The 12588-nt window shown below is 49.9% G+C and overlaps 1 protein-coding gene across 7 annotated transcripts in view; it reads left to right on the top strand.

The window, feature by feature from the left end:
• MID1 (midline 1) overlaps positions 1-12588 on the top strand; it is a 586156-nt gene that overhangs the window by 474067 nt on the left and 99501 nt on the right. For 5 of the 7 annotated variants that reach the window (XM_045472348.1, XM_045472349.1, XM_045472352.1 and 2 more), the window contains one exon: positions 9731-10446. In XM_045472348.1, the coding sequence (XP_045328304.1) occupies positions 9787-10446 (660 nt within the window). In that variant the 5' untranslated portion in view covers positions 9731-9786. The remainder of the gene's footprint in view (positions 1-9730; positions 10447-12588) is intronic. The other 2 variants (XM_045472354.1, XM_045472353.1) reach the window with 1 other exon arrangement.

Below are 12588 nucleotides of genomic sequence, written 5' to 3'. Positions count from 1 at the left end.
AGGTGTATTTAAGCATTCTGTTAAGTCAACGTGGAAGACTAGGTTTCAATTAAAATAACCAGACAGTGTGACCTAGCTCCCGCTTCCCCTTAATTTTTATCATTAAAGCCTTCATATCCCCAAAGACATCTGCTGTGCTTCCAAAGGATTCTTTGCAGGAATGTTCATTCATTATTAATCAGGTTGCATGGTCAAGAGAGTATGTGATTATTTTAAAGAATATCCTGGAGATCCAATTACTCAAAATCGAGCACGCTATGGACGGGTTTTGTGAACGGTTTCATTCAGTCTGCATGAATTCCACCAGGTGGGTGTTTGGTGACATTAAAAGTCTTCCTTGTTTCTCACTTTCCGTGGCAGGTAGGACATTTTAACTTAAGCGCTCCTCAGAATAAATAAACACGAAGTGGCAAGTTATTAAGAAAATCTATCGTCTTAATGAGTTACTTTAAACCTTGAGGCTGGTGCCTCTGTGCTCATCTGCCTGTCACGTTTTTGTTTTGGTTTTGGTTTCCTCAGTCAGTCCCTCTGGTCCCTTCAAATTCGGCTGGCAGAAATTCTTAAGTCTGTCACCGATAAAGTGAACCAACTTGAGGGTGCTGACAGTCGGAGGTTAACCGCAGTGATATTTCGGAGACATTACCTATAGAATGTTACCGGATCACTTTCTTTTTTTCTCCACCTGTTCCCGCTCGTGTGTTATTTGTACTGTTGCTTGAAGAGCCACTTTGCATTTTGACTGCCTCTGTTGTCATATCAATTTCCAGTCTTTCAGAATGCCCTTACATTCGATTGGATCTCACCCTCCCCTTTCCATAGCTTCATGGCCCGGTTTTATTGTGCATTTGCCGACTTGCCCGTGTCTCCGATCGGCCAGGGTGCTGCTAATCAGTAAAGTAGCATTTGGGTAGGGTGTTTGGAACTCAGAGCTGTAGTTTTTATAACTCAAAGCTAAATCCTAAACCCTGGCCGGATGCGCAAACATTGGGTGCCTGTATTCTGTTATTGAAAATAGTGCATTGGTTGTGGTGGATTCATCTGGAATATAGCACCCAGTTTCCATTGTTTCTGCCTCACAAACACGTTAATTTCCAAAGTTGCCCAGTTCCAAAGTTTTGAGTCCTCTGAAAGTGCCATGGGCTTTCTGGTCCAAGACAAAAACGTCATTCCACAGTTTAAAAAAAAAAATTTTTTTTTTTACATATTATTTATTTTTGAGAGACAGAGAGAGACAGAGCATCAGTGGAGGAGGGGCAGAGAGAGAGGGAGACACAGAATCGGAAGCAGGCTCCAGGCTCTGAGCCGTCAGCACAGACCCAGACGCGGGGCTCGAACTCACCAAACTGTGAGATCGTGAGCTGAGCCGAAGTCGGATGCCCAACCGACTGAGCCACCCAGGCGCCCCGTCCACAGTTCTTAAAAAAAATTCCACCTGTGGTTCTAGAACAGGGATGATGTCATAGCAAAAACCCAAATGGCAATAAGTCCACTAAATCTGCATTACCCCTGTGAAGAGGGGATAGGAAATGGACTTGGTCGTTGTTCTGAAATGTAGGATGCTTTAAAGAAAATTTATTCATAGGATATGGGGGATGCGGTTTGTGAAAAAACACTTTCAAGGGCTTTTTTCCCCCCTCAAACCGTTTTTATGTGATTTGGTGTAACATTTGTACAGTTTGGGTGGTGTGTGTGTCGGCTCAGTTCTGTGTTGGTAAATGGAACCTCAGGCTTAGTTTCCCCACCCCAGAGGACATTTAGGAAAAAATCGGAGGGAGTGCCTTGGGAATCGTCCGGGCAGTGGCTGAGAGCCACCTGGTAGTAACAGTTGACCACGGGCCACCCAGGGTTGCTCTCTGAGTTGATTCCTTGGTCTGGTGACTCATGAGTTTCCCTCAGAGCGATGGCCTTCAGAGGCGTACAAAGTGAGACCAAATTGGAAACATGATTATTGTTCGTGGAGACCCAGAACCTGTAGGGAAGCGCCGAGAGATGGGTTCACCTTACGATTAAGATGTCGAAACTCCGTTAAGAGACGTTTGGGATTAAAAACCCACGGCTGACGTGCCTCGTGGGTGACTGAACGCATCGAATGCACTCGGTCTGGAGACTCCTGATTCTTGGTCACTTCTGGCATCTATGGGTGAAACTTGCACACTCTGGGGAGTTTGAACCGGAAAGCCCCCTCACTGACGTTGGCCACGGATTAAGCCGTGCAAGGCGTGTCGTCTTCACGGGGTACTGGGGGTTCCTTCGGGCTGTAGGTTACCTTCTCTGTGTCATAGCAGGAGTTGGGGGGAGACGATAAGGAATATAGTTGTGAAATTCTTACGTGAGCTAGCGAGCAGGATGATGGCGAGGGTTGTGACTGCACAGGCAGGGGGTTAAACGTTTTCTTTGCATTAACTTGCCCGGACAATGATTTTTGCCTCTCTCTCACTTTGAAGGAGGAGGCAGAAAAGACCTTCCGTTGCCTGGCCTGTGACAGTAATCCATTAGGGCACCCGTCCTGAGTTCCCCATCTGCCTTCTCAGGTCCAAAGCTTGTGTCTGAACTAAGTCCTGCTGTCCGTTCTCTTCCACTGGGGACTTTCTCATGCGGTCTGCTTCCCCCCAGATCGCGCACCTTGGACAAAAGAAAGCCCTTCTCCCTCCAGGAAAGTCCTCCTCCTGGGAGGAGTGCTACCAAAGGATGATGATACCTGGAGCCCCGAGGGGGCGAGGGGCCACCTGCCCAGGCAGCTGGTTCAGCCAGACCACCGCCACCACCTGATGCCAAGGTTCGATCATTCCTGCAGCCCTTTCTGTTGATTAATTTTCCTTCGCCCCAAAAGGCGCGAGCCTCTTGACATCCAGGTTTAGCATGGGGGATTTCGAGGAGTAGGTGGTCGTTTGGCTCAGGCCACCTGTCCATCATTGGCCTCAAATCTAGACTATGAGTGTTATTTCTGTGTGAGATGCGTGTGTGTGTGTGTGTGTGTGTGCGCGCGCGTGCGCCTGTATCGTGCATGCCTTTATCAGTCCCAGAGCTTAATTTATTTTAATTTACATACAAGTGAATTAGCATATAGTGCAATAATGATTTCAGGAGTAGGAATTAGGATCTTTAAATGAATATTTTGGTTGTTTTGCACAGATGATAGTTATGCTGCTTTGTGGTTTTCACCTAAAAGCTTTACTTTGTTCACTGTAAACATTTAAGACCTGTCACGCTATTTATAGCTGTCTTTTAAAACAATCCTTCTTTGTTTAATATGAAATCTCCAAAAACAACAGTGACCAGGGTTCTTCGGGCCTCTACGAGGTCCTGCCGTCCGTCATCTTAAGAAAAACCAGAAAACAACAACAAGAAAATAAACACGAAACACAAAACAATCTGCCAAAGGAAAAAATGATCTGTGCTAGGCAGAACAACAAAGGCAGTCGCTAAGAGCAGCAAACAGTCCCGGTTCCTGGGATGGGAGGTGAGTGCGTGGGAATCAGGCCGAAGGAGCACTTTGGGAGAAACTTGGGCATGGCTTCGAGACAGGAGATGAGGCATCCCTCGGGACTCCTGCTTTGGGCAGCCGGGTGCTGCTCAGTGCCTGGGCCTTTAAGGCAGGCGACAGGAAGAAGCCGTTGGTGCCAGAAGCATGTGGCCAAGATGAAACTGAGGGACAAAAGATTGGAGGGAAGGAATCACCTTGGGAGGTGGTGGTTTGTTGTTTTGGTTTTGTGTGTTCGTCGGGGGGGGGGGGGGTGGGGAGGGTTGGTAATAGTCCAGGAATGGAGGACAGAAGGTGTAGATCTACCCGGAAGGCAGTGAGAGAGAAAGAAACCGACCTGAGAACTAGGGACTGACACTTACATGTCTTGGCTAGTGATTTGGATTTGGGGGAAGGAGAGCGTGTGGCTTCCTATTGATGCTGTACCAAATGACCACCAACGTGATGGCTTCAGCAACGCTGGAGGTCAAGGTGTCCGCAGGGCTGTGTTCCTTGGGGAGGCTCTAGGGAAGAATCTGTTTGCCTTTTGCAGCTTTTGGAAATGGCTCACGTTCCCTGACTCGTGGCCCTTCCATCTTCAAAGCAATGGCCATCGAGTCTTTTCTGCGTCTCATCACCCGACGCTTCCTGTCGTTTCCACATCCAAGGGCCCTGGCGATTGCATCGAGTGCACCTGGGCCATGCGGGCTGAGCGCCCCATTTTGAGCTCAGCTGTGGCAAGCTCAATTCCGTCCGCAGCCCGCATTCCCCTTTGCCGTGTAACCTGACATATAGGTTCCGGGGATTAGGATGAGGCCCTCTTTGGAGGGAGGGAGGATCGAATGTGAGGCACCAGGAGGCTTGCAGGGCAGGCAGATTCCGGAGGGAAGCTGACGAAACCCAGGAGATGCACGCTTTTAAGTGGGGCATTTACAGTAAATGAAGCAAAGAACTGGCAGTGATGAGCTGGGCTTCTGGAAAGAGCTGGCACTGCGAGGGACAAGCCCAGGAGTCGTTCTCAGGCCGTACGGGAAACGAACGAACAACCGGGATAGCTTTTTTAAAAATTGAGCTAGAATTGACGTAGAACGTTCTATTCATTTCACGTGTGCGACCCGACCCCGCATTTGTATACATCGTGAAATGATCGCCACACTAAGTCTAGTTAACATCCGTCACCACGCAGTTACAACTTTTTTTCTTGTGCTGAGAACTTTTAAGATCTCCTCTCTTAATAACTTCCAATTATGCAATACCGTATCGTCAGCGAGAGCCACCGTGCTCTACGTTACATCCCCGCGAGTACGTTCTTTTACATCTGGAAGTCTGCCTTTGGACCACTCTTTGATGACATTTGGATGGAAGGCCAGACTCTGGCTTAGAAAACACCCAGGCTTTGATTCTCTGGAAGGAGAAGTCGGCAGTGGTTAGAGAGGGTTTCGGTGACACGTAGAATGAGAGAGGGTGGGATGTGTCCATTGTCACTTCAACCGAAACACCCATTTATTAATTTTCCATTGTAAACAAGTGTTTTCCTCAAAAGTCTTGGATTTGTAAGAAAGTTTCTTGAAAACGTGTCTCGCACCTGCCCCTGAGGACTGTCCTGCTTAGGGATTGTTCCGAGTGAGGGCTGGAAGGAACTGGAGGGAGCATCTGGGGACACACTCCCAGGGCCACTCAGCTAATAGATAGGCGAGCTACGTGTCGTCCCCGACTGTCTGGCCACCCGTCCAGCTCTCTCCTTTCTCTCTATTCCGTGCCCTGTTCTAGACTACAAACCGTGGACAAGCGGGGGTGTGAGCTCTAAATTGTTGCCACTCCCAGTTTGTTGCAAGGGGTTCCCAGGATTGCCCACATCCTCCTGTGAATGAGGACCGCTCAGCCCATTAAGAAAAATGTTGAGCTATAGAATTTCCTGACAATGATATGCACGTGGGATTTCCTTCCATTGTAGTGCATTTAGGCTAAGAATCTCTCTCTCTCTCTCTCTCTTTCTCTCTCTCTCTCTTTTGAAGCTTAGAAATTAAATTATGGGATTTAAGAAAATTAAAAACATAACATTTTCACAGCCTCCTCCCCCAACCTGTTTGGCGAACCCCTGTTCGTCTTCAAAAATCTTTCTCACGTGATGCTTCCTCCGGGAAGCTTTCCTATCTTCTTGTCCCCCTAATCTTTGGCACGTGTCTTTTGTCACGTCCCAGGTCCGAGAACCTAGAGGGGCTTCGATGTTTGGTGAAAGAATGATGGTGTTTTCATTTCTCAAAAAGGGTGTTTCAAAGGAAGCTAGACAATAAACGAGGCTACTTTTTTCAGGTGGGTGAATGCTACGCACGCTTACCGCTAACATTTTGTTGGGTAATGTAACAAAAATATGATCTGCGGGAGAGGAGAAAGAAAAAATCAGATCCACTGTAGGTAGCGAACCCGTGGCCCCTTCCTTTTTGGCAACATATGGGCGAAAGATCCAGAAAATGGGCTGCACCTCTCTGGGTATCCAGATATGTAGTCATGGCTTAATACCATTAAACCAACGTTTACAGCGTAGACACTTGCACAAAGTGCTTGCCACGCCAAACGCGATGGCAATAAAAGAAAAAGATCCTGTTCTGAGCAGCTGCTATTAAATCATTCTTACATGAAGTGCCCCTAAGCACTCGACTGCCATTATTTCCATTGCATATCATTTCTCGTTAGCATTCGAAACTTGTACCCGCTTGTCAGAGTCTTACTTCACCGCCGTTGCTGCGTTTTATTCGTATCTCTTGGGGAGGGATTCTCATTTGCATTTTGTCTAGCTGTACGTGTCTCTACCTTCGAACACACGGGTCAGCAACATAAGATCCTCAGGCCCAGTCCAGCTGGCTACCTGTTTTTTGTAAATCCGATTTTATTGGCCAGCCACGCTCACTCCTTCGCGCCTGGTGTGTGACTTCTTTTGCGCGCTACAGCAGTGGACTGGAGCGGCCGCGACAGATTCTGCCTGGCCCGCCACGCCAAAAGTGTTTACTGCCTTGCCCTTTATAGGACACAAAGTTTGCTGACCTCTGTTCTGATACGTTGAGAGATCCTTCAGGGCGGCGGTTGTGTCTTATTCTTTGAGGTGTTTTAACCCCAACATCTGGACGTTTATCACCTCCTTCAACAGATGCTTGAGCCCTGCCTGTGTGCAAGGCGCTGTTCCACGTGCTGGCCGTACATTGTCACTGAGCAAAGCGGACTCTGTGCTGTCATAGAGCCCGCCCTCTGCTGGGGCAGTGGGGAGAGATGGCTCGGTGACCAAACGAATAGAATACGTTGGGCGATAAAAGCTGTGGAGAAAGGCAAACCGAGGGCGGGGGAGAAGGGTGGCCGTGATGGGTGGGCAGGTGGTCGTGGTGGTAGCAGGGGACTTGGTTTTATGCGGGCTCACAGAGAAGGTGACACCGATGCAGAGAGTCCTGTGGATTCCCCAGACCTTGTGAGGGGGGAGACGGGACGTGCTTGGCACGTTTGAGGAATCGCAAGGAGGCCATGTGCCCGGAGCCGAACAAGGGGTAACGTGGGAGGAAATGAGGTCACCGTCTGAGTCTGCGTTCTCTGGGGCTGGAGTTATTCTGGTGCGTTTCTCTCCGAGTGGGATGGGAAAGCCCCTGGAGGGTGGAGCAGAGACGGGGCAGGCTCAGTCATGTTTTAACAGGATCTCTGGCTTCTGCCGTTTGGAAGGGTATTAGGATAATCCAGGTAAGGCGTGATGTCGGCTGGCCCACGATCATAGAGCTGGGCTAGTGAGGACGCCAGATTCCGGCTTCTCGAGCCAGCACACTTGATGTCCTTGAATGAAACGTCAGCATTTCTCCCGGGGTCAGCAGTGGAATCACCTCTGGAAATTCTGATCGTGCCACTCTGGGATGGAATCCTGGCACCCGCATGAAAGTACAATCATGACTGGGCACCTCAGTCCGTTAAGCATCCGCCTCTTGGTTTCGGCTCAGGTCACAGTCTCGAGGTTCATGGGATCGAGCCCCGTGTCGGGGTCTGTGCCGACGGCACGGAGCCTGCTTGGGATTCTCTCTGTCCCTCCCCCTCTGCCTCTCGCCTCTCTTTCTCTCTCAAAATAAGTAAGTGGACATTTTTTAAAAAGTTACCAGCGTCACAGACGTCTCCAGACAGAATCGGGGCTCCTCTCGTTCCACCTGCGAACAAAGCCGACCAAAAGGGCTACGTTTTCCCTTTAATTTACGTTCTTCCGGTGGGAAGGGAGAAGGAGTTCGATTTAGAGATCATTCTCATTTTCCACGATCAACCAAAATAGTGATTAATAGGTAAAACCCTTTCAATTTCTTCCAGGCCATCTGCCGGAAGAGGTGGCCGAGACCGAGGGGGGACGAGACCGAGGGGGGGACGGCGGGTTTCTCCCAACGGCAGCGACCCCCCCCCTCCCGCCCCCCCCCACTGGGGTTTCCGCTGCAGGTTGTGGAAACACGAGCAAGCTTTAATATTTCAAATCTCAGCTGCCCGCTTAATCTTTCCTATGTAGTTAATGTTCGCGAATGGCCGAAGATCTCTTTCAGCTACCGGGCTGCTACGAAGCCGGCAGCTCGTTAAGTTTTAACAAACTCAGCACATACTTGACGCTTTTAATGATCGCTTACCATTCGGTGGTTGGCAGGATGAGCATTAAGCTTCACCCGAGCACCACGTGGCGTTTCCGAGGGCTGCTATTTCAGAAAGGGGCGGCATGGGCTGGAAACCTCGAATTTTGTAAATACACGGAGGTGGGACTACAAAAGGGCCGACTGTTGGAATCCTGTAAACCCAGCTGTGGATATGAAGCCTTCCCCTGAAGCCGGCCGACAACCCCTCCCCGCCTTGCCCCCGCCCCACCCCCCTCCCCGCCCCGAGCGTGATTTGAACTGGTGTCCCCCCGAGCCCTACCGTTCTCCCACAGCCCGCAGTGGGCTGCATCTAACACGCCCGGCGCTGTTCGGCAGACCTCGGCTGATGGTCTTTAAAGGGAGAAGGTTCAAAGAGGCTTGGTTCCCAGGCCTGCTAATGAGCGCGGGGCCCCTTCCCGGTTAATGAACCGGCGTTTCTGTGGGATTCTTTCCCCTGCCCTTTTTGAAGGGAAGGCAGGCGAGGGTTCACAAAAGCAGCAGCGCGCAGCTGAGCCACCCGAAGGCGGCCCGGCGGGGGGGTGGGGGGGGGAGCACCGAAGCCGAAGCCGGCGGGGATCGTGTCCCGGCCCACGGGGCTCTGGGTGTGAGGCTGGACCTCCCGCCAGCCCGGCCCGTCGCCGGCGACAGGGACAGGCCCTGGATGGGAGTTTGTTGGCCAGGAGGACCGCGCGGGGTCCCCTCGGCAGCCCTCGCGAGCCTCCCCGCGGTAACGCGACAGCCTGACGCTGCCGTCCGATCTGCAGGCGTTACCGTTGTCAATGACTTACCAGATGCGTGTTGAAGCCCCGAGAATCCTTGTTCTAATTAACTGAATCGTTATTAGTCATTGGGACCCAAGCTCACCGCAGCCCCTGAAAAGGCCCGTAGATATTTTTTCTCTGCTTCCCTCTGCCCACCCACATCCCACTGCGGGATCAACGAGTAGAATTATTCAGGAGGGTAGCGAACGCATGCCAGAAACATTGCCTCTGTCACGATCATGTCCGCGAAAGTCAGTGTTTTTCCTCGGGAATATATTTGGGAAGCTGACATCGCGTATTTAAGCATTATCGTTGCCGCCGAAGCCACGCGTTTGATTTCACGCACATTTCATGCCCGTTTCCACGGGAGGGGCCTTTCTACTTCTCTGAAGCCTGCTTTGGTGTCACAGAGGGAGAAATCCTGCAGACGCATAAAGGTTCGCGTGTAAGTTCATCGATTCCGAGTTCTGAAAGGCTCTCGCTCATTAGTTAGCATTTCTACATTTTAATTCTCAGCACAAGGTAGAAGTTGGCCGTGACCCACTCAGGTTATTGGGATCAGATACAAATTGTGGAAACTGCCGTTTCAGTAACTTGCCAGTTTGGAGTAAGACCTTTTAGCAAGCAAAATGGCAAAAACCCACTCGCTGCTTTCAGGGACTGGGACTTAGAGGAAACGTCCGTTGGTGTGCTGGCTTAGGGTGTTTCTCCCCGCCTCGTTGCCCCGCGGGCACAGAAAGAGAATTATTTGGAACGTACACGCATTTTACCCTTCCGTGACCCGCGTTCGGAATCATTTTGAGACGCATTCAAAGCTGACAGCCCCCCATGGCTGACCCCCTCGCGCCTAATCACATCTTACGTTCTGTTTCCAGATAGCTGATCAGCTTCCTTGGATTTTGCTGATGACCCAGGAGAGCTTTGCCTGAAGATGGAAACACTGGAGTCGGAGCTGACCTGCCCTATTTGTCTGGAGCTCTTTGAGGACCCTCTCCTGCTGCCCTGCGCACACAGCCTCTGCTTCAACTGTGCCCACCGCATCCTGGTGTCGCACTGTGCCACCAACGAGTCCGTGGAGTCCATCACCGCCTTCCAGTGCCCCACCTGCCGACATGTCATCACGCTCAGCCAGCGCGGTCTAGACGGACTCAAGCGCAACGTCACCCTGCAGAACATCATCGACAGGTTCCAGAAAGCGTCCGTGAGCGGGCCCAATTCCCCCAGCGAGACCCGCCGGGAGCGGGCGTTCGACGCCAACACCATGACCTCCGCCGAGAAAGTCCTCTGCCAGTTCTGTGACCAGGATCCTGCCCAGGATGCTGTGAAGACCTGTGTCACTTGCGAAGTGTCCTACTGTGATGAGTGCCTGAAAGCCACTCACCCAAACAAGAAGCCCTTTACAGGGCATCGTCTGATTGAGCCAATTCCGGACTCGCACATCCGGGGGCTGATGTGCCTGGAGCACGAGGATGAGAAGGTGAATATGTACTGTGTGACCGATGACCAGTTAATCTGTGCCTTGTGTAAACTGGTTGGGCGGCACCGAGATCATCAGGTGGCAGCTTTGAGTGAACGCTATGACAAGTTGAAGGTTAGTCTGATCCGCCTTAAGCCAACCCCTTTCTGCCAGCAAATGTCATGGAAATAAAAAGCGTACTCACTGCTAGCTACATGGCAGGTGAAGCTTTCCTCTTCACCTTTGCTATCTGATTAGTTTTAGCATGTTTTCTGGCAGCCTATAAATGTTGCACAATAAGGGTGTCTTGTAAAAGTTGACGGCCGCTTGTAATTTTAGCGTTGTCACGGTGACGGTGAATTTGCAAAATCTGGATCGTCTTCAACCCTTGCAGTTGTGTGTGTGTGTGTGTGTGTGTGTGTGTGTGTGTGTGTGTGTGTAAGAGAGAGAGAGACAGACAGACAGACAGACAGAAGGAAAGAAGGAATGGCAGATAAAATCTGGCTTTGGGCATTTGCGGCGGCGGGGTGGGGGGTGGGGGCGAAATTCAGTTTCTTCATTCATCCAGGAAAGCTAATTTCACCCGAATTGTACCTGGATCTAAGTTACCCGCATAAACGAAAGGACGCAAGGAGGACAGCCTGTGGCAACTGTGGGCTTTTGGAGGACCTGCGACCTTTCATTTCTCGTGTGAGTGATATCTGGCTTAGTGGTGAGTTAGAGTGCGCTGACCATCTCGGGTTTCACGAAGGATTTCCTTTTCACTTAGGCTTTGTGTTCAGGAAGGTTACAGGCAAGACTATTTGAACTTCCACTTTTAACATGAAATTATTAACCTGACTCCAGCTCGGGGAACGATAATTAATATGACTCTACGTCAAATTAAAAAATCACTCTCTAAATATGGATAGAATGCACCAGGGAAGAAATAAGTCAGGTCTCCTGATGTCTGTTCAACTTCAGGCGACGGTGGGTCTAATTATGGCAAACTCAGCCGAGAGTTTGCTCTGATAGTGAGATACTATGCTCATCAGTCAGTTTTAGATCACAAGACGCCAATTACATAGAAAGGAAGTAGAAATTAAGAGCTTTGAGTAAATATATATTTAAGTCCTTCCTCTCAGGAAAAACACACACCGGGTTGTTGAGCAAACAGAAACTGAATCACGTGATCGAGAGTGCTACCATTGGGAGCACACCGTCCCCTGTCACAAATGGTTCCTATCACTTTTCCTCAGCTAATGGGTGGTTGTGTTTCCCGGGACCTCATTGTTTATTTTGTGACGCTGGGATTAATGGACCGCACCTGTGATTTGGTCTGGCTGTGTCTTGAGACGCGGAGGGAAATGGAGGAGCTGAAGTGAATCCCGCTCCTGAGTGTCACTTGGGGAACAAAACCTCACCTGGGCAGCAAAAATGTTCCTCTGACTGGATCGACACTGCCTTTTTTTTTTTTTTTTTTTAATTTTTTTTTTTCGACGTTTATTTATTTTTGGGACAGAGAGAGACAGAGCATGAACGGGGGAGGGGCAGAGAGAGAGGGAGACACAGAATCGGAAACAGGCTCCAGGCTCTGAGCCATCAGCCCAGAGCCTGACGCGGGGCTCGAACTCACGGACTGCGAGATCGTGACCTGGCTGAAGTCGGACGCTTAACCGACTGCGCCACCCAGGCGCCCCTCGACACTGCCTTTTGATGATCAGTTGTTAAAACCCCACCGTGATGTTCAATATTCGACAACCCCGGACTCGGTAGTTAAACTTGGTAGTCAGGTTCTGCTCGTTATTTGTGTACTATCAGAGGGGAGTTATTAATTATTTACAGAACATCTCCAAATTTTTGAGGAGGTACTGTCATGCTCTAGGCCCTTCTTGTGATGAAACTGACAACTCTTCAATTATGAGCCCTGCACACTTGTCTGATCGAGCCAGTGGGTTAGTGGTCGCTGATAATTGTCAGGCCCTCCTGGTAACAGTATCAGTTAATGAAGCAGTATATTTTCTCTTCGAATTATAGAAGCATAAGCATATAAACAGCACCCAGTGCACCCAAGCACATTTACAGCCACTCAACAAAATATGCTTCCGAGCATTTATTTACAGCCTTTTCACAAAATGCGCTTATGAGCATTTAAACAGATAACATGCCAACGTAACGTGTTTGCTCCAAAACACGCCATTAGAATGGACAAATCATAAGAATACCCTGACATGTGGGGCGTCTGTGATATTTCAGCTGTCACATAATTATGAACGTACGCACTTCTTTGTTTTGCTT

Source organism: Leopardus geoffroyi, chromosome X (genome assembly GCF_018350155.1).
Source record: "Leopardus geoffroyi isolate Oge1 chromosome X, O.geoffroyi_Oge1_pat1.0, whole genome shotgun sequence".
Lineage (NCBI taxonomy): Eukaryota > Metazoa > Chordata > Mammalia > Carnivora > Felidae > Leopardus > Leopardus geoffroyi.
Note: the sequence above shows the minus strand (reverse complement) of the source record. Positions and strands in the feature narration are given on the sequence as shown.